This window comes from Dromiciops gliroides, chromosome 2, assembly GCF_019393635.1.
Source record: "Dromiciops gliroides isolate mDroGli1 chromosome 2, mDroGli1.pri, whole genome shotgun sequence".
Classification (NCBI taxonomy): Eukaryota; Metazoa; Chordata; class Mammalia; order Microbiotheria; family Microbiotheriidae; genus Dromiciops; species Dromiciops gliroides.
Window position 1 is genome coordinate 5,208,015 of NC_057862.1, and position 25,077 is coordinate 5,233,091.

General features: G+C 45.3%; 1 protein-coding gene across 6 annotated transcripts in view; it reads left to right on the forward strand.

The window, feature by feature from the left end:
* The window catches only part of C2H10orf143 (chromosome 2 C10orf143 homolog), a 54,972-nt gene that overhangs the window by 10,325 nt on the left and 19,570 nt on the right, over positions 1–25,077 (forward strand). For 3 of the 6 annotated variants that reach the window (XR_006355048.1, XR_006355047.1, XM_043989435.1), the window contains exons 2-3: positions 6,124–6,288; positions 6,396–6,458. Coding sequence is in view for 3 of the 6 variants with exons in the window: in XM_043989435.1 (XP_043845370.1) it covers positions 6,124–6,288; positions 6,396–6,458 (228 nt within the window). In the remaining 3 variants the exon portion in view is untranslated. Of the gene's footprint in view, positions 1–6,123; positions 6,289–6,395; positions 6,459–13,575; positions 13,776–14,060; positions 14,633–25,077 lie in introns of those variants that run through there. The other 3 variants (XR_006355049.1, XM_043989438.1, XM_043989436.1) reach the window with 3 other exon arrangements.

The following is a 25,077-nucleotide window of genomic DNA, read 5'->3' on the forward strand; positions in this document are numbered from 1 at the left end:
TGCCTTAGATGGAGTTGGAATTTTTTAGCTATAGTACTGTGTCTGAAAATAAGCACTAGCACAATTTCAGCAGCTCTTAACAGCTAGCTACTGCCCGAAACCACCGAATTTTGAGCATGTTGGTCAGCCATTCCAACCTTCAACAGTGCTGTGGTCTTTCCTCCTGTCACCTCATTAGCAGAGGCTGACAGCTGTCCATCCACCCAGGAAAGTGGCGGGAATTTTCCCTTCCTTCCCACCCACCCAGAGGCCAGAGCCAGCAGAAAATGGCATCCTTTAAAAGGGCAGGGGTTTTTTGAGATGCTATCTGGAATGATATTGATGAAACCACTTCAACTGTGATAGGATTTTGTTGTAAACTTCCAATCTGGCATTTGCATTAGGATTTGTAGCCCAGGTACAGGGAAGGGAGGAGGGAAGAAAGGGGTGGAGAGAGAGAGGGGAAGGAGAGGGGGAAGGAAAGGGAGAGAGAGGTTGGAAAAGAAAGTATGGGGGAGCAAGGGAAGGAAGAAAGGAAAGGGAAAGGTGGGAAGGAAAGCAAGCAAGGGGTTGTCTGCTGGGCTGTGAGACTCCATTGCTTAAACTTAATTACCTCTTGTATAAGTTGTCTTGTGAAATAAGAAGTCCTTGTCTGCAGAGCCACATATATCAATGAATCGCTTTGGCTGCATTTTTGAGGCCCACAAAGGGCTTCATTTGGCATCGTAAAAACATTTGACATACTCGGTCTAACTGTGTGCCCAGTGGTCTATACTCAGTCTTCCACCTCTGTCAGGGTTGTGGGGGTCGGGGGATTGGTTTGTGAGAATTTAGAAAGGGAAGAAGTGATTGTAAAGGGGCAGCATGACTTCCTTAAGTATAGGTCATGCCAGACTAATCTCATTTCCTTTTTGGACAAGATTACTAGGCAAGTAGGTCAGGAAAATGCTACACGTATCATTTACTAAACTTTTAACAAAACATTCAACATTCGACATTCGACAAAGGCTCTAACTTTCTTATTGTGAATGTGATGATTTGTCCATGTCCTCCTACAAATTTGTCTTGGGTCTACCCTGCCCCCTCCCCCTCCCCCCCCAAACCCCACAATCCCTCATGTCAAATAGACCTGAGGGCCATTATGTATTTTTGTCTGTATCTTCGGTGGCTCACCTGGGACCAAGCTGGGGATGAGCCTGGGAATTTAGCTGGGTTCCTGCTTGAAACGCATCTCTTTGCTGTCATTGAAGCCTTCCCAGCTTCCCAGAACCCTTTAGAGTGTATGTGCAGCTAACATCACCTTTAGGAACTTCTGGCCCCTTCAGACTCCAGTGAGGCAACAGGAGAGGATTACATAAGATAACAGTAAAAGATTATATTTGTTCATGAATGTGATGTACAACCTCTATCAGATTGCTTGCTGGCTTTGGGAGGGGGCAGGAAAGGGAGAGTGGGAGAAAAATTTAGAACTCAAAATCTTACAAAACTGAATGTTGAAAACTATCTTTACATGTCATTGGAAAATAATATATATATATATATATATATATATATATATATATATATATATTTTTTTTTTTTTTTTTGGCGGGGCAATGAGGGTTAAGTGACTTGCCCAGGGTCACACAGCTAGTAAGTGTCAAGTGTCTGAGGCCAGATTTGAACTCAGATACTCCTGAATCCAGGGCTGGTGCTTTATCCACTGCGCCACCTAGCTGCCCCCCCAAAAATTAAATTTTAAAAATCAGCCTCAGGCCCTGAAAAATCCTCAGGTGTCTTCAAATTCAGATAGATTCAGCTGTTTCCCTATGTTTATAATTAATTACATTTTGTGTTTAAATCTTAGAGAATTGCAGGTCCAATTTATAGTAGTGAACTCTCCATTTTCTGGAATGCATAATTGACCAGAGTGCTCCATTTCTTTACTTTGTTAGAAGATAGATACTGACTATTTATACCATGTCTTCATTGTGGCGAGTTCAAAGCCTTTCCCATGTTGTAGCTTGTCCATGCACTTAGGTGCTAGGTAGGAGATGGTGGTGACCTGTCCACTGAGAGATGGGCATGCAGATAAAGAAAATGCATTTGGCTTGTCTGGGGGCCCCCATTAGGACCATGCTCTCATTGAGTCAATCTTGGATTTGCCTGCTTCCTGTTGGCTCTTGGTGACAAGACTCCCAGTCTGAATTTGAGTGTTGATTCTCCTTAAAATTTAAACCAGTTCTTTGAATTGAATTTCCGATGAAATGTTAAGAGGAGATAAATCTGGCTTGTAGAGGGCTTCAGAGGCTTGGCCAAGGAATCCTAAGGCAGTAGGATTTTGTCCCTAAAAATCACTGAAGGTTGTTGAGTAAGGGTGTGTAACCTGGTGAGAGCTGTTTTTAAATTATTTTTTTGGGGAGGTGGGGGTGAAAAGGTTAGAGGTCAGAAGACCAATTCCGAGGCTATGACAAAATCCTAGCCCTACCCCCCCTGCAAAGATATTGAGCCTATAGAGTAACATAGGCTAGTGATGCTGGAATTTGGTCACATATCCTCTAAAACCTGAAATGTTGTCATCTGATTTCCTGCCTGAATCATCTCTTGCCATTGGGAGGATTTTAAATGCCTCATCAGAGTGCCCAGTCAGAGGACTGTTATTGCTAGAAAATTCTGTCTTGGGGCAGCTAGGTGGAGCAGTACATAAAGTACCAGTGCTGGATTCAGGAGGACCTGAGTTCAAATCTGGCCTTAGACACTTGAGACTTACTAGCTGTGTGACCCTGGGCAAGTCACTTAATCCTCATTGCCACATTAAAAAAAAAAAAGGAAAAAGGAAATAATGTCTTAACTCCTTGTACCCTCCCTGCTGTCAGCTCTTCAGATAATCAGAAGACATAGGTCATTCCCTTCCCCCCTCCCCAAGCAGGTCTCTTCTCCAGGTTAAAACATTTTCAGGTCCTTCTGCTCTTCCTCTTCTGGTGTCTCTATGTTCTCTGACCCTCTTGGTATGCTTTCTCTGGGCACTTTCCAGTTTGCAGCTATCTTCAGAAGAGAACAGAACAAAGGGGCTCAGGAGTGACCAAGCCTGCAGAATCCTATTTCTATGCTTTAATTCTACACCCTGTCCTTTTACTACAGGCTTGGAGTTTTTCTAGCTGACTCACACTGCTGATTCATAGTGAGCTTAAACCCTCAAGTCTTTTTTCACATGAAATAATGTTTGTTTTTGAAATGTAAGCATAGAATTCTTTGTCTAAGCCTGTTCAATTCCTTCTCCTTCAATTTGCCCCATCATCCCAGCCTGCCAAAGTCTTTTTGGATCCTGATTCTGTTATCCAACATATTAGCCATCTCTCTCAGCCTTGTATTGTTGATGAATTTGATAAGCTTGCCTTTTATGTCTTCAAGTTATTAATAAAAATGTTGAGAACATCAGGACCAGGGACATTGATGCTGATTCATTAATTAGCACATATTGAGTACAGTCACAGAGTCGATTACAAGTATAACTCTTATTATCCAGCCCACACTTCCCTGTCCTAGGATTCACTTCTTGCTGAAATCGAGGCACACTGTGTCTTGATATACTCAGGCTCATGACTATTAGGATAAGAAGTTAGCCTGGCACTAGTAATTAAGGATAAGCCCATGCTGGCTCCTTATACTCACCGGAGTGCTCAGGAAGTTCCTTCTTTTATGCAGTTTTGCCAAGATTGACATCAAGCCCTTCATCTTATAGTTTCTTCCCTTCAGAAACTGGGATATTGGCTAGTCAGACTCCTGACTCTGACCCTTCATTTCCCAGAATCCCTCACATATTCCCAACAAGAATGCAGTGAGTGTATTTGCAAGCTCTTTCAGAACCCTAGGGTGTAATTGTTCTGGACTAGGAGACTTAGAATCAGACACCTAAACATGATAGATGCGCATGAGTCTCATTGGAGTGACTCTTTCCTATCTGAAGTTCATTCTCCTTGAAAGAATAACTATAACTCTTTCAGTTTGCTTCCATTTTCTTTCCATTCCATTGCCATTATACCTTGTATCCCAAGCAGTGGGGCTGACTCCTTTCTGGTTTTTCTTCTTGCTGTGACCATACAGGCATATGCTACCCAAGACTGTATCATCAAAGCCAGATACAAGCAGCATGTACTGGAATGAGCACTGACTCTGGAATTGGGAGATCTGGGCTCAGACCCCAATTCTGCTGCTCCTGATTGTGTCTGCTTTGGAGGAGGTCCCTTAATGTCTTTGGGCCTTGACTTTCTTGGCTGAAAAATAAGTGGCTGGACTAGAAGACCCCCAAAGTCCCCTAGAGGTCGAAATTTAGGATCCTCAGGTTTAATTGACATTCTTGGAGCCATCAGCCTACCCTGTCCTTTCCTCCTTTCCACCATTGTCCTGGTTGTCTCCTGGGTGTGGAAAGGTCCTTGCCCCTCCCCTGCCCTGCCCTACCCCCCCCCTCTTTCCATTAAATCTTCAAAACAATAGTTCAGCTGCCAGGTCCTACATAATCACATTTCCTTCCAGCCTCTTTGGCCTCCCCTTTGATTGACCTATATTCTACACCCACACATATATTCATACACATGTATATATGTCTATATTCGACCATGTAGCAGAGTTATTGATGTGCCTGCTCAGTTCTCTTCCCACCCCCTCCTTTCAGGATTGCAAGCCCCCTGAGACTGGCACTGCGGCCTTGTTTCATCTTTATATTCTCATTGCCTGGCATAGCACATACACAACAAAATCACATGCCTTCAAAAATGTTGTTTGAATTGAAATATAATATTTAGTCCAGAGAAAATAAGTTGAAGGGAAGATTATGGGATTTCCAGCTGGAGAGGACCTTAAAGATCATTTACACAGCCCTCTCAATTGACATGTACTGAAATGGAGGCCTATATGGAGAGGTGATGTGATTGGTACAGTTAGTGTCACACAGGTAGAAGGTCCCTTCCAGCATGAAAGCTTTTTTCAACATCTTGTTTTTATTGATGTATTATTTTTTGCATCACCTTCATTTCCAAATTTTCTTTCTTTCCTTCCTTTTTTCCTTCTTTCTTTCCTTCCTTCTTTCCTTCCTTCCTTCCATCCACCCTACCCAGCAAATCCTCTCTTATAACAAAGATTTAAAGGGAGGGAAAAAGCTGGAATAACAAACACATCAGCTGTTTCTGACAGTGTAGGCAATCTTCCACAGCCCCACCCGCCATTACTTCTGCAAAAGATTGAGGGAGGGACATGATTCTGCCCTGGTCTGCATGATCTCTGTCTCCTGCACATCTAACACTCTCCATACAGAGCTGCCTACACCACAGAGCACTATGTGTCAGCTATTGTTGTTATGACTTGTTTTTGTTTTTTTAGTGAGGCAATGGGGGTTAAGTGACTTGCCCAGGGTCACACAGCTAGTAAGTGTTAAGTGTCTGAGGCCGGATTTGAACTCAGGTCCTCCTGACTCCAGGGCTGGCGCTCTATCCACTGCGCCACCTAGCTGCCCCTGTTGTTATGATTATTAACAGCAATAATGAGGAGGACCTGTGAGGACCTGGACACAGAGCTCGAAGTATATTTCATGGATTCCCCCTCTAATAACTTTAAAGAATTCCTCTCATTTATCTTCTTGAAGTGATTTCTGGAAAGAACACCAGAACTCTGGCTTTCTCACAGGTTAAGTGCATGTGCCATCTGACTAATTTTGTGAAATCATATAATTCACAAGTTCCTTGACTTGCATGAAGCAAAGGAGGGGGATTCTTCATGTTTGTTCATTGTCCAATCCTTTCCAAGCTGACATTTAAGTAAAATGTTGGGAGCTGCTCACGGGGCGTCTTGAACAAAACGAATGGCTTTGGCCCATTTTCAATATCAATAATCTAATGATGGTGCTTTGCTCTCAGAATTGCAGAGAAGGGTCTTGGAAGTGCCTGCTTTGGTCCTATAAAACCAAATATCCCAGCAGGGCTGGAAATAATGGCATTAAGTATAATTGATAGTTGTTGTTTCTGAAAAGGATAAAGTTGAAAGTGAGCTCCTCCCATGCATCGCCAAGTTTTCTGACTCCATAGGGGTCTGGGGTTGCTGTTGGAGTTTTCAGGAAGCAAATTAAGTTAGAAAGACTCACACTTTATGAGCTGGTTTGCTCATCTATTTCAGAAACGGGTATGTAGGAGCCTCGAAGGTGGTCTTGGGGAGGATGCTGATCGTGGGCCAAGTGCACTGCCCCAGGTGTGCTGGACTCCGAACGGGGGCTCGCAATCAAAGGGCTTCTTTGCATGGGAGATGACGCCTGGGGATATCCAAGGCAGTCAGAGCTCAGCGGTAGGTGCCCGTTGTTCCCAAGGCAATGTTAAATCTATTTAAATATTTTAATAAAAAGCGTCAATAATGATGGTTCTGATTCATCCCCTGTGTGGTTTGTTACATAGATTTCTGCCAACAATGGAAGACGTCCCACTCAGCCTTGCTTACGATGCCTCGCCGGCGAGTCTGTAAGTGCCTTCACCTCTTTGCTGTGATATCCAAGATAGGGTTGTTCCTAAATATTAGATCCATAAAGCAAAGTTAATAAAACCCACAATTACGTTTCCCAGGAATGAGGCACGTAAATAAAAGGAGGACGATTGATAGAGCTTTTCTGGGGCTGGGCACTAACTCCTGGGGGTCTGGCTATGGCTCAGAAAGAGGAGTCACAAAAGCTTCTTGAAGGTTTCCTAAAAAGCATAGTCAGGAAAGGAGCCAGCCCTTTGGGGAGAGAAGATATCCCCAGCCCAGCTGCCCTGAGAACAGGCTACCAGCACTGGCTTTAAAGACTATGCAGCAGAAAGGACCCAAGCGTCTTCCCTAAGATTATATTGATGTGATGGGCAAACATGGAGGATATGTAAACATGTATGAATATATACGTGTGCGCTTACATCTGTGCATTCATGGATGCACACTGGCACGTGGGCATACACACACCGACCTAGGCTCAGGAGCCACAGTGATGCTTTGCTTCTGTCTCCCTCCTCCATCCCCCTGGAGAAGTCAGCCCAACCCCAGGTTTGGTGAGGAAGAATATGATGAGCCCTTTGCTTGTTCAAGGTAATGCAGGTTCAAGGCCCCCCAGTGCGGAGGCCTCACTCAGTCCTCCTGTTTTGCAGCGTCATACAGGAAGGGGCCCAGCATAATTCTAGAAGAGCCCAAAATGTCTTCTCCACAGTCGTTGGGTGAGTTAGGGAGCACACTCTGTTCTACCTCCATTTGACTGAGGAAGAAACTGAGCTTCAGGAGACGCAGGAGCTTGGGTTCTAGAAAGAATTCAGACCTGGGGCTCTTTCCTTCAAGTTCATCTCTCCTCCCATGCAGGCCCCTTGCCCCCACATAAGGATAGGAGGCTATGTGGCCCATTTGGGTAATGTAGCACATTGTTGTTAAGGGCCATCAGTGCAAGTGTGTGTGTGTGTGTGTGTGTGTGTGTGTGTTTTTTATATGTGCGGGTGTATACACAATGTGTAAAATGCATGTGTGCATGTATGTGTATATTGTATATGTGTGTAGTATGTAGTATGCACATACTACATCTCTGTCTCTTTAGGACTAGGCCTGTAATTTTATTCTTATTGGGCACCCCCACCCAGGACCTTCCCTGACCAAGGCATGTCCACCCTTCCAACTTAGAGCCTTAAGGCTTTCCCTGGGCTGCTCAGAGGTCAGTGACTTGCTCAGTTACACAATCAGTGAGGGACAGGGGCAGGATTTGAACCCGAGGCTCCAGGAAGTGATTTGTCCAAAGTAATAGTGGTCTACTAAGTTGACAGTCAAGCCCTCTGGCTCAAAGTCAATGCTCTTCTCACCTAGAAGACGAGGTTTTGGGTTTTTTTTTTTTGTTTTTTTAGAATTGATCCCTAGTACTTCCAATCCAGTGAAAGGCAGAGAAAGGCATTTTTCTGTCTGTGATGGGTAGAGGAGGGAGTCAGCACACACATACACTAATCAGTCAGCAGCTTCTGCATCCTCCTGCATCCTCGAAAGGATAGGCCGAGTCAAAGACTGACTGGCCCGACTAAAAAGGCTTTCTGGCTAAGACCGGGACATCTGACTCAGCCTCCAGTGAAAGCTCTGGCTCCTGAGCTGAGAAGGGAGTTTAAACCCAGCTGGCAAAGGCTGGGCTTTCTGCCTGGTGGGAGGCCGCTCCCTCAGAAGGGCCTCCCCAGCTGGGGAAGCCTGACAGTCCTGGACCAGCTCCCTGGGGCTTAGGGTTAGCCGGTCTCAGCTTTGTCCTGTGGTGGAAAGGGGAAGGAGGAACCTCAGGAACTCCCTTGGGGGTTGTGGGAGTGATGAACCTTCTCTCCACCCAATCCAGAAAACCCTTATTAAGCACCTACTGGGAAAGGGGAACAGTCCCTGCCCACCTCCCCCATCTTGCCTCTACCTTTAGGAGGCCAACTTCCATGTGCCTCTGGGTACCTCGAATCCCCCATTGCTGACACGGGCTCAGGGGGCTCAGCTTCCCCTGCCTTCACCAGTCCTAGGTTCTCCTCCCTTACGCAGAGCGAGGGAATGGCCCTAGGAGCCTGACCCCCAGGAGCCTCCGCGCAGACACCGGTTGTTGTTGCTGTTGTTAATTTCCCATTGGCTTTTTGACTTTTCCCTTTCCACTTTGGAAGCTGCTGCTTGGGGTATGTGGGAGTGGGGTGGGGCTTGCATTTTTATATTCATAGCTACCAGGCTGAGGTGCCTCCACTTTTACATCCACTCTCTCTAAATCTTAGGTAAATAAGGATTGAAGTGTGAATTTGAAAAGCTGGGCCCTTTGGCATTTGGACAGAAGAGATCATTTTTATACCTTCTTGTTCTAAGGCTACGGCTGCTTTTTCTTGTAAGCTCTGGAACAGGTAGCTGGGGGGCCCAGTGGAGAGGACAGCAGGCCTGGAGTCAAGCCCTAGTCAGACACACTGTAGCTGTGGGATCTTGGACGAGTCCTTTCCTCCTTAATCAAAAGGGGATAACAATTTAGGGGATACTCTAAATTACAAGGGTTTGGTGAGGAAACTAGATGGTCAACACTATAAACATGTTAGTGGTTATGAAAAACAAGATTCCCTGTGGTTTATTTTCTTTTAAAATTCAAAAGGATAGAATTTCTTATTGGGAAAATGGAAAGCAAATCCACCCCCCACCCCCTTGGGCTCCTCTGGGCCATGCTGGCCACGGCCATGGATTTGAGTCCCTCAGCAGGGGCATTATCTCTGGGACTGACAATTTTGTGGGAAAATTCTTACAAAGCATCCCCTCCTCTACACCCCCTCCCAATACATCTAGGTGGTCTCGGGGCCTAGATGAGGCCAAGTGAGTTGTGGGCAGCCTGTGAGCAAAGTCAAGCCAGCTGGGTCACTGTCTTAACCAGTAGGCTTTGCTTTTTTCCCACAAACATCCTATGTGTCTTTGGGAAGGCTCCCCAGTGGGTCTGGTAGACCAAAATAGCCAAGAGCGAGTGAAGCCCCGGCCTTCTAAGCAGTCGGTATCAAAGCAGACTTGACTCCTGGCCTTGGGGTCAGTTAGAAGCCAGCTGAGAAGCCAGTGGTAACAAAGAGATCACTCCCCTCCTTTATCTGGGGGAGCTCTAGCTGGTGCCAATTACTGGGGCTTAATGAGGCCAACAGACAGAAGAAGTTTAGAAAGAGAAGAGGATTTGGAGGGAGAGAGCCCCAGGCCGAGAAGAGAGCCCAGTTGTGGCTGGGCTTGTTGGGGGGGCGGGGGGTAAGATGGAGAGAATCATTCCACCCATACACTGTTAGCCCCTATCAGAGGTCAGAAAAGTATTATTTGAGTGCCCACAAAAGAAGGGGTACCTTATGGTTTAATCCAGACAGCTTGGAGCATATCGTGAGGGCTAGCCATGGGTGTGAATGTGGTGTGGTCAGATTCCCCAGAGGAGTCACATGCTATACCTCACTTGGGCCACACAGGGTGTTTGTAATGCCCAGGGCATTATCGTCTCCATTTTACACATGAGGAAATTGAGACTGAGCAAGGGGAAGTGAATGGTCTCTGAGGCCAGGTCCTCCTCCCTCCAGGTTTGGCCCCCAGCCCACTAGGCCACACTCCCCAGGATTCCTCCCCCTGAAAAGATGGTAGCCACACATAAGCCTGTGTCGACCTGTGCTCTCCGCCTGCAGGTCAGGGGTCTGGAGCATCAAGCAGATGCTCTACCATGTGGGCTTCCAGCTAGAAGTGACCCTGGAAAGGATGTTTGTTGGACAAAGGGTTAGCTTGGTAATATGGTGGCCAGAGCACAGCAGCCCAGAAGGCTCAAGCTCAAATCTGGCCTCAGACATTTACTGACCATGTGACCGTGTTTGCCTCAGTTTTCTCATCTGTCAAATAAGTTGGAGAAGGAAATGGGAAACCCCTCCAGTATCTTTGCCAAGAAATGGGGTTACAAAGAGTCAGACACGACTGAAATAACTGAACGACAACAGAATCAGGTCTTTATCATGCATGATGTTACAGGGGACCTGCCACCCTGTGGTGGCCTCAGATGACATCAGCTCCCTTTCTGTTCTAAAAAAGAATCCGTGTGTGTGTGTGTGTGTGTGTGTGTGTGTGTGTGTGTGTGTGTGTGTGTGTATGTATGTGAGTGTGTGTGTGAGTGGAGGTTTCTGGGGCGGGGGTGGGCCCAGGGAGTTAATAGTGACTCTTCTTTTCGTGACATTAGAATAAAGGACAAGTGATAGTAGCCGTTTGTCAAAATGAGCATAGGACAAGAAGCCTTGGGCTCGCTTCATTCGTATCAAGCCCGGCCTTTCGGAGTCTGTTCTCATCCCCTGCAGCTGATAAGCTGGATTCTGTGGCTAGTGTTGGCTTTTCAAATCGGTTTGTCATTTAGCTCCCTCAAGTTCCCTCGGTCACAGTCTGGAGGTGACCCTGGGTGCTTGAAGGTCCCACAAAGGCAGGAAAAATGCTGCTGCTGCTGCTAGCATTCATGGTCCTCCACACTGTACACAGCGCTTCACATCTGCCATCCCTCTCATTTTACATGTAATAGAACTGAGCCTGCCCACATCGTGGGGCTCATTAGTGCCCAGAGCAGGATTTGAACCGGCTTTCCCAGAGTCCGACTCCACTGTCCTCTCTGCTGCACCACCTCGCTGCCAAAAGAAGGGGGGGAAAGAGGCAAGAAGCGAATCCATGGAACATTTGTCAGTCACTTTGGATGCCCTGGGGATGGAGCCAGAAGCAGCCAGCCAGGCCCTGCCCTCAAGGAGCTCCCAGTCTGATGGGGAGCGATGATATGGGGAAGAAAGCTCAGCCAGGGTCCATCCAGAAGCCCAGGAGGAGTGGCCCTGGTAAAGCCTAGGGGTCTTTAGAGCCCAGCATCAGGACAGAAGGTGGGGCCGGCTGCTCCTCCCCCTCAGCCACCTGTTCTCATCCAAGCCCTGTGTCAGGCCCCTCAGGGGCAGGGGGCAGGGAATGGCCCTTTGTAGTGACAAATCCTCCCACCACCCGGCCATCTTGAATGGGGTCTCCTCATGGGACCAATCTAGCTCAGTGACATGGGCTTGGGCACCCAGAGGCTGACACCAGGGGATGCATTTTAGGGTTATAGCTAACAAGCATTTAAGGACCTACTATGTGCCAGGCCACAGCAACTCATGAAGCTATTTTCTAAAGCCTGGGTGAAGAGGAATGGGGAAGGGAGGATGGGGAGGGTTGGCAGAGGGTGGCCTTGGAGTCAAGATGAGTGGAGGGAATGGCTATACCTGAGATGAGAGTCTTTTGAAGTTTAAAAGTCCATCATTCAGAGTCCGAGGGTAACTGAGGGGCCTGCAGAAGATGCAGAGCAGAAAGCCCAACTCTGCTTCCCAGTGAATCATGAGGGACGTACAAATTAAATGTCCTGAGGAAAAGGAATGATGGACTTCAAAGGAAAACTTAGGTCATTTTAGGAGACAAGAAAGCTGGGGTTTGATTGACAGAGCTCAGACTGAGGGTAGAGAAGAGTGGCCCTGCCCTTTTGTTTTTTTGTTTTTGTGGGGCAGTGGGGGTTAAGTGATTTGCCTAGGGTCACACAGCTAGTGTCAAGTGTCTGAGGCCGGATTTGAATTCAGTTCCTCCTGAATCCAGGGCTAGTGCTTTATCCACTGCGCCACCTAGCAGCCCTGCCCTTTTGTATCTCCTCATCTGTGCTCTCTACAAAGTGTGGCATGGCTCTGGTGGTCTGTGACACGTCAGCTTTGCCTGGGGGGCTCTGCAGAGAAAGGTCTGTTGTTGGGTGGCCAACTGCAATGGGGGTAGTGTGCCCAAGGTCTGTTAGGGCAAAGTACAGTTGCGACAAGGGAAGAGCCAGCACATTTGGAACAGGGAGAGGTTTCATGGAGATCTGCCATCAGCAGTACTTGGAAACTGATTGGCTGTGGGAGTTGAGAGTCTTGAAGGATATTGGCCCCAGCTGCATGTGCATGTGTGTATCATACAATAGATGGACATGGCTACTTCTTACACAACTAGGTTTGTTTCTCAATCCTTTCTTGTAGACTGGTGTGTCTGTTAATAATTGTTAAATTCACAATTTAAGAAATGATGAGGAAAAGAATGTTGTTGCTATTACTGGTTTTCATTGTAAAAGTTGTAGTCAGGGTGGGTCCTGCCCTTTGGGGCAGGTTTGATTTCTGGGCTTCCCTGTGTCCTCACATTTCTTTGTAGTCTTCATACTTGTCTTTTCTTACCCTGCAATGAGATTCTGTGCTGTTCCTGCCTTGGTGTGTTGAGTGGCTGGTTCCTATTCTTTGGGCCCACACCAGTTTCCAGAGTTTTGCTACTAGATCTAATGCTGCTGTGAACTCTTTTCGAACAAATAGTTCCTTTTCTTCCTATAAATAATGTCTTTATGGTGGAGGATGAGGAAAGTTTGTAAAGGGTATGTTGCATCCATACCAGCTCTGTCAGCAATATAATGCATGTGTGTGTGTGTGTGTGTGTGTGTGTCTGTCTGTCTGTCTGTCTGTCTGTCTGTCTGTCTGTCTGTCTGCAGCCCTACCAGCATTGGAGCCCATGGTTTTTAACCACCTTTGCCAAGGAATTGAGCCTGCAGGAAGATGTTAACAATGGTTTCTACTCCGAAAGGTCTTGTTAGTGTTCCCATCAACTGCTTCTGTGACCATTCTGTCATTTGCTCCTCACAGCAATTGGAGGAGGTCGGCAGAGCACATGTCATCATGCCCATTTCACAGAGGAGGAGCCTGAGGCTCAGTTAGCAGTGGGATCTACCTGGTCGAACACTGTTTGGGAGTCTGGCCTCTGAGATTGTCTCATGGCTTGTGCAGTGAAGAAGAAATTCCGCATTTCCCCAGACCGTTGATTTTAAATACTAATCCATTTTCCATGTAGTTAGGGCCCTTTTGTGCCTGTCGGATTTCCCCCCTTTTTTGATCTCCCTCTCACTGGCACATCAGTAAGTGGGTGACTTCTACGCGGTGACAAGGCAGGAGAGTAAGACACAGGACCAGGTTTGGCTCTTGCTGCAGAGATGCATGAGCTGGATGACCCTGGGCAAGTCACTGCTTCGAGCCTTACTTTCCTCATCTGTAAAATGGGAGTAATCCTCACACTTCTGCTTCACAGGCTTGTGGTGAATGTCTCCTTGTCTGGGACCCTCCTTCTATTCTCAGTCCTTAGTAACTCAAGATGTGTGCAGTCATGAGGCACCACTGGCTTCAGCCCTGCGGGAATGAGCCCAAGCTGGTCAGTCTACCAAGATTTCTATTCTCCAGGTTACTCCGAAGCATTCCAGCAGTTTCTCCCTATATCCTTGTAAAGTCTTTATTTGTTATTTAGAGAACCTGGATTTTAGTGGCTTCTCTGTATTTGGGGCCGGGGTGTTTCATTCCCTGCCCTGCTGAGTATTGATGTACCCTCTCAAATGAAATAACAAGTGGAGATTTGGGGGAGAAATCCTTCCAAATGCAGAATCATTCATTTTTTCTTGTAAACTGAGCTTTAGCCTGTCATTGAATTATTTTCCATATGAAATCATTCTTAGTGATGTGTGGCTGTTTTCCTTTTTTTCTTTTCTTTTCTTCTTTCATTTTTTTTTTTTATCATTTTAGGGGCATTTTAACCATACCATGAATTGTTAGAAGATACAAGTTGGCAAAGAAGGCCGCATCCTATCTCCTCCCCATGATGATGAATGTAAATATCTTAGAGATGGATTTAAGGGCCCACCTGGTCAAAGAACAGCTTGGATGTTATTTCCTGGGAAGCTGTTTGCTCTCTCATTCAGATAATCCCACAGTTCTCTGTTCTGGGGCCCAGAAGATCAACGTCACTTCAAAATAACCTCCACATCACGATTCCTCACTCTTAAACATGTCTTTTTGTGGAAGAGTAGGGAGTCATTCAATCAGGATCAATTTCTTTCTTGCTTTCTTTCTTTCTTTTTAAAGAGAAGGTTGTCAGGAGGACAACAAACCTTCCATGAGGAGGAATTTCTTTGAAATATGATGGCTTGGAAGTAAGCCCTGGAGTAAGCCTGCTGAGCTCCTGTTAGATTATTTTGTCAAGAGCGCTGACTTGCGTATGTTCAGGACCAATTGTGTCCATTTTTTATTAGTAGACAATGTTATTTTCATATTATAAATGTAAAATTCTATTCTATTCTGCAGAATAAAACTGAATTTTACTAAATGGGAGGAATCGCTTCCATCTTTGTAACTCTTTCCTTGGCCGAAGGCAGAAGACCACGTTTACGGTCAAATGGAAATGCCACCTTGGGCCAGGGCTTCATTCTCCCATTTCAAAGGCTCTGACTTTAGGGACCAGTTGGGGGAGGACTTTGTTGAATTCAGAAAACTTTATGAGCTGCTTCAGTCAGGGAATTACCTCCTCAGGCTTCAAGGAAAGTGTGAGGAAATGAAAGCAGCCTCAAACCCCTGAAAGTTTCAGCCTCAAAAGTGGGATGGAATCCATTGTACTCTCAGGATGGAATTCCCATGGGGCCATGTCTTCTGTCTCTCTTCAAGGCCATCTTGATGAGCCTAACCCATAAGTCATCACTGATGACCCTTTCATCTTGAAAAAGGGAAGAAATAGAAGGCAAAGCAATGAAGGGAAGTGAGTCGGCCACTGTTTGTGGTCTGGACTGACTCTCGAGCATCACAAAGCATGTTACCATCATCAAGAAAAAGACTCATAGGGGCAGCTAGATGGCGCAGTGGTTAAAGCACCGGCCCTGGACTCAGGAGTACCTGAGTTCAAATCCGGCCTCAGACACTTGACATTTACTAGCTGTGTGACCGTGGGCAAGTCACGTAACCCCCGTTGCCTAAAAAAAAAAAAAAAAGACAAAAAAAAAAAGAAAAAGACTCAGGTTTCTTCTGCCAGAGTCCTGAAGTCACTGAACAAATTTGAGTTTGGGGGATTTAAAAAGAAAAAAAAAATGTGTTAATGCTTTTGATGCTCCATGTAGGACCAAAAAGACTGAGTAGGGCCTGCATGGAGAGGAAGGGATAGCTAGCTGCTAGACAGCCCATGAGCCCCAGTAGCATCTTTCCCATGTTAAAGGGATTTGAGGAAAGCCCTCAGTGGGGAGTGTAGGAGAGGACACGGAAAAGCCCAGAGGATGAGGAGGTGTGGGTGGGCCAAGATCCACATCATAGGAAGATCACAGATTTATTGGAGCAGAAGCCATTTTGATATGCTTCCCATCCCCATCCCCTGTCAAGGAATCAGACAAAACCAAAGGTTACGTTGTCATTTTGTTGTAATCTGTTAATGGGCAGGTGGGAGACAGGCAGAAGGGAAAAGCCCACCACAGACCATCTCATACTATAGGCAGAGCCACGTGACGTGGCCTCAACCGTCATTCTGTACTTGTGGTGGCGATACGTTATAACCAAACTCCTGCCCTCCCAAGAAACCCTGTTGTCACATTCCACTAATTATCCACGGATGAGCATGTGTCTCCTGGTTCTGTGGCACTTCTTGCCTGTTCCCCTAACCTTCACCGAGAGTGACTTTCTAGAACCACTTCTTGATGGCAGTGAGCTACACTGGCACCACAGATACACAGAAGCATTTAGGTCTGTTTCTAGACTGAAAAAGTAAAGAATCACAAAATTCTCAGAAGAATCATTTTATATCAGTTAATTTGTAAATGTTTTAAATGAATTGGCATGACCTGATATCATAAAACTTAAAGGTAATGGTGACTAGAAGATCATCCTTTAAAAAATTGGGCTCATAAGATCACACAGTTAAAACCGTACCCTGTGCAGCAGGAAACCCGGTCAAAGGAGGTGCAGAGGCTTGGCCAAAGTCATGCCACTGCAGATAGTTCAAAGCCTGTGACTTTGCAGATGAAGAAATATGTGCTTGGTCCCACAGTTAACCCAGGCAAGAGTGGAATTCAGACCTCTCTGAGGCAGCAGGACAAGGCCAGTGGTTTCTGCTTGTGCTTCTCTCCCTTTGGGGCAGTGTGACCATGGGCAAGTGCCTGAGGCTTGGTTTCTTTATCTGCAAAAGATGGAGTTGGAGCCAATGAGCCTGAATCTCCTCCAAAGCCAACACTCACCGAGGCCAGCTCTGCTTCCACAGCTGCCCCTGCCCAGCCACACACACACACACACACACACACACACACACACACACACACACACACACAGCTTCACCAGGGGGCCAGTCTTGGAGCCGGTGATGTTATTCCCTGGATTCATAGACTTCTGAGACATTTTTCTAAGCAGCTGCTTAGGTCTTTCCAAATGTTGTCATTTGTATGTGTATACATGTATGCATACATACATACATACACACAAACATATTTTCCTGAATTAACTTCGATCAGAATCACAGAATTTCAGGGTTCTTCAAAGACCTTCACAAGGCAACTCATTCCCATTTGGGATGATTCTTCATTATTAGGAAATTCTTTCTTACATCAAACCAAGAAATCCCCTGAAATTCCTACTTGACTGCTCCCAATTCTGGCCTCTGGGGCCCAGCAGAAAAAGAAAAAAAAAACCTAATCTTTCTTCCCAGTGAGAGCTTTTCAAAGTCTGGAAGAGTCCTGCTAAGGCTTATCCAGCCATCCCTGCCAGCTGCTGCCCATAGGGCAAGCAGGTCCACCTGGGGCAGTGGTGCATCCTGAGGGAGCGATGAGGGAGGCAGCATGTGCCAGACAGGTCAGACAACACCACTTTGACCACCATCTCCCCATAGCTCCCCCAGGGTGTTGTACTCAAGAGCTTTGGGAATAGGCTTTCAGACACAATTGGAAGCAATCCCTCCCTGTGGAAATGCAGCCTAGCAATGGCTCCCACAGGGGCTGCAGCCACAGCTACTGAAGACCCAGAAAAGGAAGACCTTGGCCCTGTCAAGTGGCTTGACATCTAAAACTTATTTTGTTTTCATCAGAAACAAGATTTTATTAGTGGAGATGACATGAAAGAAGAGGCATCACCAACTACCTGCTTTGTTCCTGCCCCCTAAAGACCCAGGGATCGTTCCATCTCACTTGGAGCTGAAATCCTCCCTGGGTGTTGTCTTTCTCCATGGAATGTAAGCTGCTGGAGAGTAGGAACTGCCTTTCTGTTCTCTTTGTTTCCCCAGTGCTTGGCACACAGGAAGCATTTAATAAACATTTTGTTCGTTCATTCATTCATTCATTCATTCATTCATTCATTCATTCATTCATTCATTCATTCATTCATTCACCTGTAGAATGAGGGGACTGGACTAGACAACTTCTAACATCTTTTCTAGCTCAAAATTTGTGATCCTAGGATCATCCCATCAACTGACAAGCACTTCCCCTGTGTCAGGCACTACAGAGACAAGCATAGGAGAGTCCCTGCTTTGGTCCTCTGATCTAGAGGCCTTCCTTATTCTAGAACAACCTCCCTCCTTACTCTCCCCACAACAGCTTTGAAATATCCTTCCTAAAAGGAGGCCCCAGAACCAAGCTAGAGTACTGCAGCCAGAGTCTGGCAGGGACGGAGGTACAAGTAGGATTGTCACCTCAGGTGAGCATCTCATCAGCTCTGCACATGTCACCTCTCTCTTAGTGCAGCACATGGTCGCACTGTGGACTCATACTAAGATTGCATCCATCCTACTAAAAGCCACATCTTTTTTTTTTTTTTTTTTTTTTTTTTAGTGAGGCAGTTGGGGTTAAGTGACTTGCCCAGGGTCACACAGCTAGTAAGTGTTAAGTGTCTGAGGCCGGATTTGAACTCAGGTACTCCTGACTCCAGGGCTGGTGCTCTATCCACTGCACCACCTAGCTGCCCCAAGCCACATCTTTTAAAAATGAACTAGCCAATCTCACCCATCTTCTCCTAAGCTGAGTTTTTAAACCCCCAATTACTGTTTGCCTATTGGGTTTCATTTGGCCCAATATTCCAGCCTCTTTTGGGATTCTCACCCTGTGATCTGAGACATTAAATGTCCCTGCTAGCGACATGTCACCACCAAATTCACCAAGCATACCATCCCTGCCTTTAGACAAGTCACTGATACAAATGTCATCAAGCACAAGACCAGGCACAGGTCCCCAGGGCCAGGGTGGGGATCTCACTGGAGACCTCTGCAAGTTTTCCACGTTGGCACCACCAGATCATAGATTTAGAAATGAAAGGGACCTTGTGGAGCACCTCGTCTAACCAGCTCTGAAGTCCCCAAAGACAACGTGATTTCTTCAAGGCTACCCAGTGGGTGAGCAGCAGAGTCGGGTTTGAACACAGCTTCTCTGACTCCAAGATTCAATATTCTTTCCACCTCACTAATCAGTCTTTGGCTCTGGCCATTCAGTTCTGAACCTACTCAACTCTATTGTCTTGTAGGCTAGAGGGGCCAAATTCGCTGCCTGAGGCCACACACCCACAAAACTTCCAAATCCCCAGGACTGCCTAAATTAGATGAAAATATCACCGGGAAACGTTTAATAATATAAGTGAAATACAATACAAATAATGTTCATCTCTGGTTTTCTAAGTTAATATACAGGCAGAGATCAGATTTATTTGAGGGTGACACCACCAATTGATGCCACCTCCCCATCTCTTCCACAAGAACAACATGCAGAACTTTAGAATGTGTTGTTAAAATTCCTAAAGACTTTTGGGAATGTGCTGTTAAAGTCTGGTAAACCATGTCTTCAGTATTTGCCTGATGTGTCCGTTTTAGCGAGAGCGAAGGAGTCTGGTGCCACTCTGCTGGGCACTTTGTAGTTAGCATTTGTTTTTCTAATGTTCACTAACCGTTCCTTCAGTTCCACTCTTCAGTTTTGTTCAGTCAGAGTCACGTTCAGTGACTGTCTGTAGATTGTAGACGTTACTCTTACTTTTTGTAAAGATCAGACCAGCATTTGCCCTTCTGCCCTCATGGGGCATTTCTCCTATTCTCCATGACCCTTCTGAGACCTAATCAGGAAAAGGCTTTTATCCTCAGAAAAGGTGCTGATGGGCACAGCAGCACTTTCAGGGTTCTGAATGAAGGCCAGCCACCTTATGTGCTCATCAAGGTAATTATAGGAATATCTTTTATGGGGCCCCAACATTAATGTCCCCCCCCTCCAGTAACCCTGCAAATCTTTCCCTCTTCTGATCCTTTGGAATAAAGTATCAGCTTCCAGGGAAGCTTTCAGGGGACAGAATATTCTACCTGGGCAAGCAGTCCAATTTGGCAGGACTGCAGGGAGCATGGACGGGGTTCAGGGAAAACCAGTCTGGAGAGGAAGATTTGAAGCAGGCTGTGAAAAGCTTTGAATGTGCAACAGATGAGTTTAACTTGATCCTAGAGGTCATAAAGAAGCATGAAAGCTTTGGGGGCAGCAATGTTGCACAAGAAGAGTGTGTATATTCAAATGTAATTGTAACTTTTTAGGCAAATTGCAGGAAGGGAAACTCTTTAAGTTTTCCTATATTCATCCTGGGCTCTCCCTCATTTAGTCTTTTTTTTTTTTTGTGGGGCAATGGGTGTTAAGTGACTTGCTCAGGGTCACACAGCTAGTAAGTGTCAAGTGTAAAGGTTGGATTTGAACTCAGGTCCTCCCAAATCCAGGGCTGGTGCTCAATCCACTGCAGTGCCCCCTAGCTGCCCCTGTAAAGGACTTTGTATCCAGGCTTGCCACTGTTATTATTATTATCTGATTCAGGCTGTACCTGTTTAGGTCAGCAATCTACAGCAAACACCACGGGATCAGCTTGCAAACAGCACGCCTCCCTGGTCCATGCCCCCAGAATCACTGCTGCTGCTGCTGCCTACCCATGGCATCAAGAAACGTCACCTTAGTGACATGGAGAAATGGAGCCCAGCATCAGTAGAAAGCTCATTTGCTCCAGACCACACCCAGATGCCAGCCTCACACCACATTTCCAGTCCAAGCTAAGCCACAGTCTTTCCACACGCACACCACTCCTGCTTTAACCTGCTCTCTGCTGCCCTGTGGCCTTGAAGGGCTGACCACTGAATTCTGTGTAGGGGGTGGATGTGAGTGTGATTGGGGGGGGGGGAGGGTGCATGATTCTAGGACTAGCAACCTCTGACCTCCTTTCATTTTTATTTTGATATTGCTGATGTAAACATCACCCATGACAAGAAGAGCTGAGGTTCTCACTGGGGTCTTAGCAGGTGTATAGGAATAACATGTAAAATAAGTGCTCATGTCTACCTCCATCCCTGGCAATGCTCTGTTTCAACACAAAACCACTGAATTTTTTAAGTCAATCAATAAACATTTGTTATGACCTGTACTCAGTGATGTAGATCCATAGAAAGACAAAAGATGTCTGCGTTCTTAAGGAGCTCACAGTAATGTGGGGGACAACACGCAAACAACTGCTATAGACAGGCGAAAGTGGAGCTAACCAAGGCGGGGGCCAGCATTAGGAGGGTTCGGGAAGGCTTCCTTCCTATATGTAGAAGGTGAGCTTTGAGCTGAGTCTGGAAGGAAACAAGGAGATGGAGCTGAGGAGGGACGAGGCGCAGCCAGGGGAGACGCCCTTAACTAGCATGTGGAGGGTCTTGTTCAAGGAAGAGCCAGGAGTCCTGTATCAAAGTGTACATGGAGGAGAGGAAGCGTGCAAAGCCCAAGAAGTCTGCAAAGGCAAGAGGGACTCCCAAGTGCCAGGACCGATTTTCTACTTGGTTCTAGAGGTGATAGGGAGCCACTGCAAGTAGGAGAGTGACTTGGGAGATCATTTTGACAGGAGGACGGCTGGAGGGAGTGGGGGAGATACTTATCATAGCCTTTTAAATAGGGCAAAGTGCTTTGTCTACATGTTCTCATTTGAGGCACATGCCAACCCTGTGAAGTATGGATTTCACACATTATTGTTTGTATTTTACCGATGAAGAAATGGAGGCTTGGGTGGTTAAATGACTTGTCCACTGTCTCACAGATTTTTAGTGTCAGAGGCAGAGGAGATTTTGTACTCAGCAGCTGATGTATGGAACAGGCTATGATTTGGTTCTTGAGCTGTTCCCCTTTAGGACAGGTGGAAAGCTGTCCATTAGTTCTGATCTCAACCCTGCTTCTGTCTTCACATGTGAGGATATGGGTGATCTCCCTCAGTACAGCTCACCTTTTGCTGCTCCCCTTCACCCTGCTTTTGTGACTTTCTTAAACTGCCCCTAATGGAAACCCTCATCACTCAACCGAAGTCTTTAGCTGGTGACACCACCAAGTTGCATACTCATTCAGAACCTCCTGGAAAATGCAGTCCAGAGAATTTCTCCCAAGAAATCAGGCTCTCTTGCTCCAAGTATTGTGGGAAAATGGACATGTCCTCTACATATCACTAAGAAAGGAGCAGTGATGGTTTTGTGAGGGATAACAGAGGCATAGCCCGGGAGTTGATCTGGAACACCGGAAAAGTAAGAAAGACGTAGTGGAAGGTCTGAGGTGAACTGGCTGCATTCTCTGTAGAGAAAGCTTTTTGAAAGATGTGGTTGGTCAAGAGTTTCACAGGATGAGAAAACTTGACCAGATTACCATCTGCCACCAGCTGCAGGAGGCCTTTCCTGGTCCCCCACCCCACCCCAGTTGGCAGTGTCACCCTCTCCAGCAGTATCTTCCATCTACTCTGTCTCTTTTGTTGGTTCTCATTGATACAGTTTGTCTCCCCTATTAGAATGTGTGTTCCTTGAAGACAGGCACTGCTTTGTTTATTTTACCTTGTATCCATGGTGTTTAGCACAGTGCCTGGCACATAGTAGGCATTTTATAAATGCTTATTGATTGATTGGAGAAATCAGGCTTCTCCTAAAGAGTTGCACAGTAAGAAATCATGCTCATTTTGATTATATAAAATTAAAAAGGTTTTGTACAAACAAAACTAATGTAACCAAGATTACAAGGAAAGCAGAAAACTGGGAAAGAATTTTTGAAACAAATATCTCTGATAAAGGTCTCATTTCTCAATTATATAGAGAACTGAGTCAAATTTATAAAAACACAAGTCAGGGTCAGCTAGGTGGTGCAGTGGATAGAGCACTGGCCCTGGAGTCAGGAGGACCTAAGTTCAAATCTGGCCTCAGACACCTAACACTCACTAGTTGTGTGACCCTGGGCAAGTCACTTAACCAACCCCAATTGCCTCACACACACACACACACACACACACACACACACACACAAATGAAAGAAAAAACCACAAGTCATTGCCTAATTGATAAATGGCCAAAGGATATGAACAGGCAGTTTTCAGACAAAGAAATCAAAGCTATGTATTCCCATATGAAAAAATGCTCTAAATCACCATTGATTAGAGAGATGCAAATTAAAACAACTCTGAGGTACCACCTGACACCTATCAGATTGGCTAAAATGACAAAAAAGGAAAATAATAAATGTTGGAGAAGCTGTGGAAAAATTGGAACACTAATGCATTGTTGGTGGAGCTGTGAACTGATCCAACCATTCTGGAGACCAATTTGGAATTATGCCCAAAGGGCTATAAAGCTGTGCATACCCTTTGACCCAGCAATACCACTTTGGGGTCTTTTTCCCAAAGAGATCATGGAAAAGGGAAAAGGACCCACATGTAAAAAAATATTTATAGCTGCTCTGTACGTGGTGGCAAGGAATTGGAAGTTGAGGGGATGCCCATCAATTGGGGAATGGCTGGACAAGTTGTGGTATATGAATATAATGGAATACTATTGTGCTATAAGAAATGATGAGCAGGAGGAGTTCAGAGAAACCTGGAGGGTCTTGCATGGGCTGATGCTGAGTGAGATGAGCAGAACCAGAACATTGTGCACAGTATCATCAACATTGTGTGTTGATCAACTGTGATGGACTAGATTCTTCTCACTAATTCAGTGGTACAAGAGAGTTCCAAAGGGCTCACAATGGAAAGGCTCTCCAAATCCAGAAAAAAAGGAACTGTGGAATATGGATGCTGATTGGACCATACTATCTCTTTTGTTTTGGGTGCTGTTGTTTTTCTTTTTTGAGATTTTTCCTTCTTGCTCTGATTCTTCTCTTATAACGTGACTAATGCAGAAATATGTTTAATGTTATATATCAGATTACCTGCTGTCTAGGGGAGTGGGGCAGGGAGGGGAGGGAAGGAGAAAATTTTGAAATTGGAAATCTTATCTAAACAAAGGTTGAAAACTTAAATAAATAAATAACTTTTTAAAAATGCTCTACATCACTATTGATGAGAGAAATGCAAATTAAAACAACTCTGAGGTATCCCCTCACACCTATCAGAGTGGCAAATATATAGCAATAACAGAAAATATTGGATGTTGGAGGAAATGTGGGAAAGCTGGGACACTAATTTTCTGTTGGTGGAATTCTGAAAAGATCCAACCATTCTGGATAGCAATTTGGAACTATGCCCAAAGGGCTATAGAACTGTGCATACCCTTTGATCCAACAATACCATTGCTAGGTTTGTATCCTAAAGACATCCCCAAAAGAGAAAAAAGATCTATTTGTACAAAAATATTTATAGCAACTCTTTTTGTGGTGGCTAAGAATTGGAATTCAAAGGAATGCCCATCAACTGGGGAGTGGCTAAAAAAGCTGTGGTCTACGATAGTGATGGAAGATTATTGTGCTGTAAGAAATGATGAACAGGATAATTTCAGAAAGGCCTGGAAAGACTTAGATGAACTGATGTGTAGTGAAGTGAGCAGAACCAGGAGAACATTGTGCACAGTGACAGCAATATTGTTGGATGAAGAACTGTGAATGACTTAACTAATCTCAGCAGTACAATGATCCAAAACAATCCCAAAGGACTCATGATGAAGCAAACCGTCCACCTCCAAAGAAAGAACAGATATTGACTGAACACAGACTGAAGCAGGCTATTTTTCACTTTCTTTCATTTTTTTCTTTTCTTTTTTTTTGTACAAAATGACTAATTGTAGTGGTTTACATAATTACACATGTACAACCCATATCTGATTGCTCACCACCTCAGGGAGTGGGGAGAGGAGGGAGGGAAGGAAGGGTAAAAATTGGAACTCAAAACGATAAAGAAAAATGTTTATTATTTTTTAAATCTAAAAATAAATGAATGAATGAAAAATAAGAGATTATGCACCAGCAGTACTTTGTGACTTAGTAAGAATTTTCTATATAGACCTTTGTTCACTTGAGCTTCACAATAATGATGTGAGGTACTTAGTATAAATATGATTATTACTCCCATTTTACAGATGAGGGAACTGAAGCACAATGAAATGGAATTATTGACCAGAATCACAGAGCCACCTTGGCAGAGCCAAGGTTCATAGCCAGATCTTCTAATCTCAAAGTTATTGCTAGATATTTTTTAAAGCAAGTGGGAGGAAGGAAGGGGTCAACAACCTAGAGGCACAAAGGCATCCACAATGAAGGAACAAGAAGAGCAATTGAGACACCCAGAATTTTCTAGAAAAAAATTAGAAAGGAGCCAGTTGTAAAACCTCTGGTTTGAAATGTCTACTCACAAATGGCCAAACTTTAGGCAAGAAATAAGAAAAACTTGAGGTATGAGGCAAATTTAAACTTAGATGTTTGGACTTTGGCTCTAGTTGGATCTACCTTACTCAAAAGAATGAGCTAGGTAAAGGGGGTTGTGGAATCAGGTTGCCCATTAAGAAGGAAATAATGTGGGGGGGGCA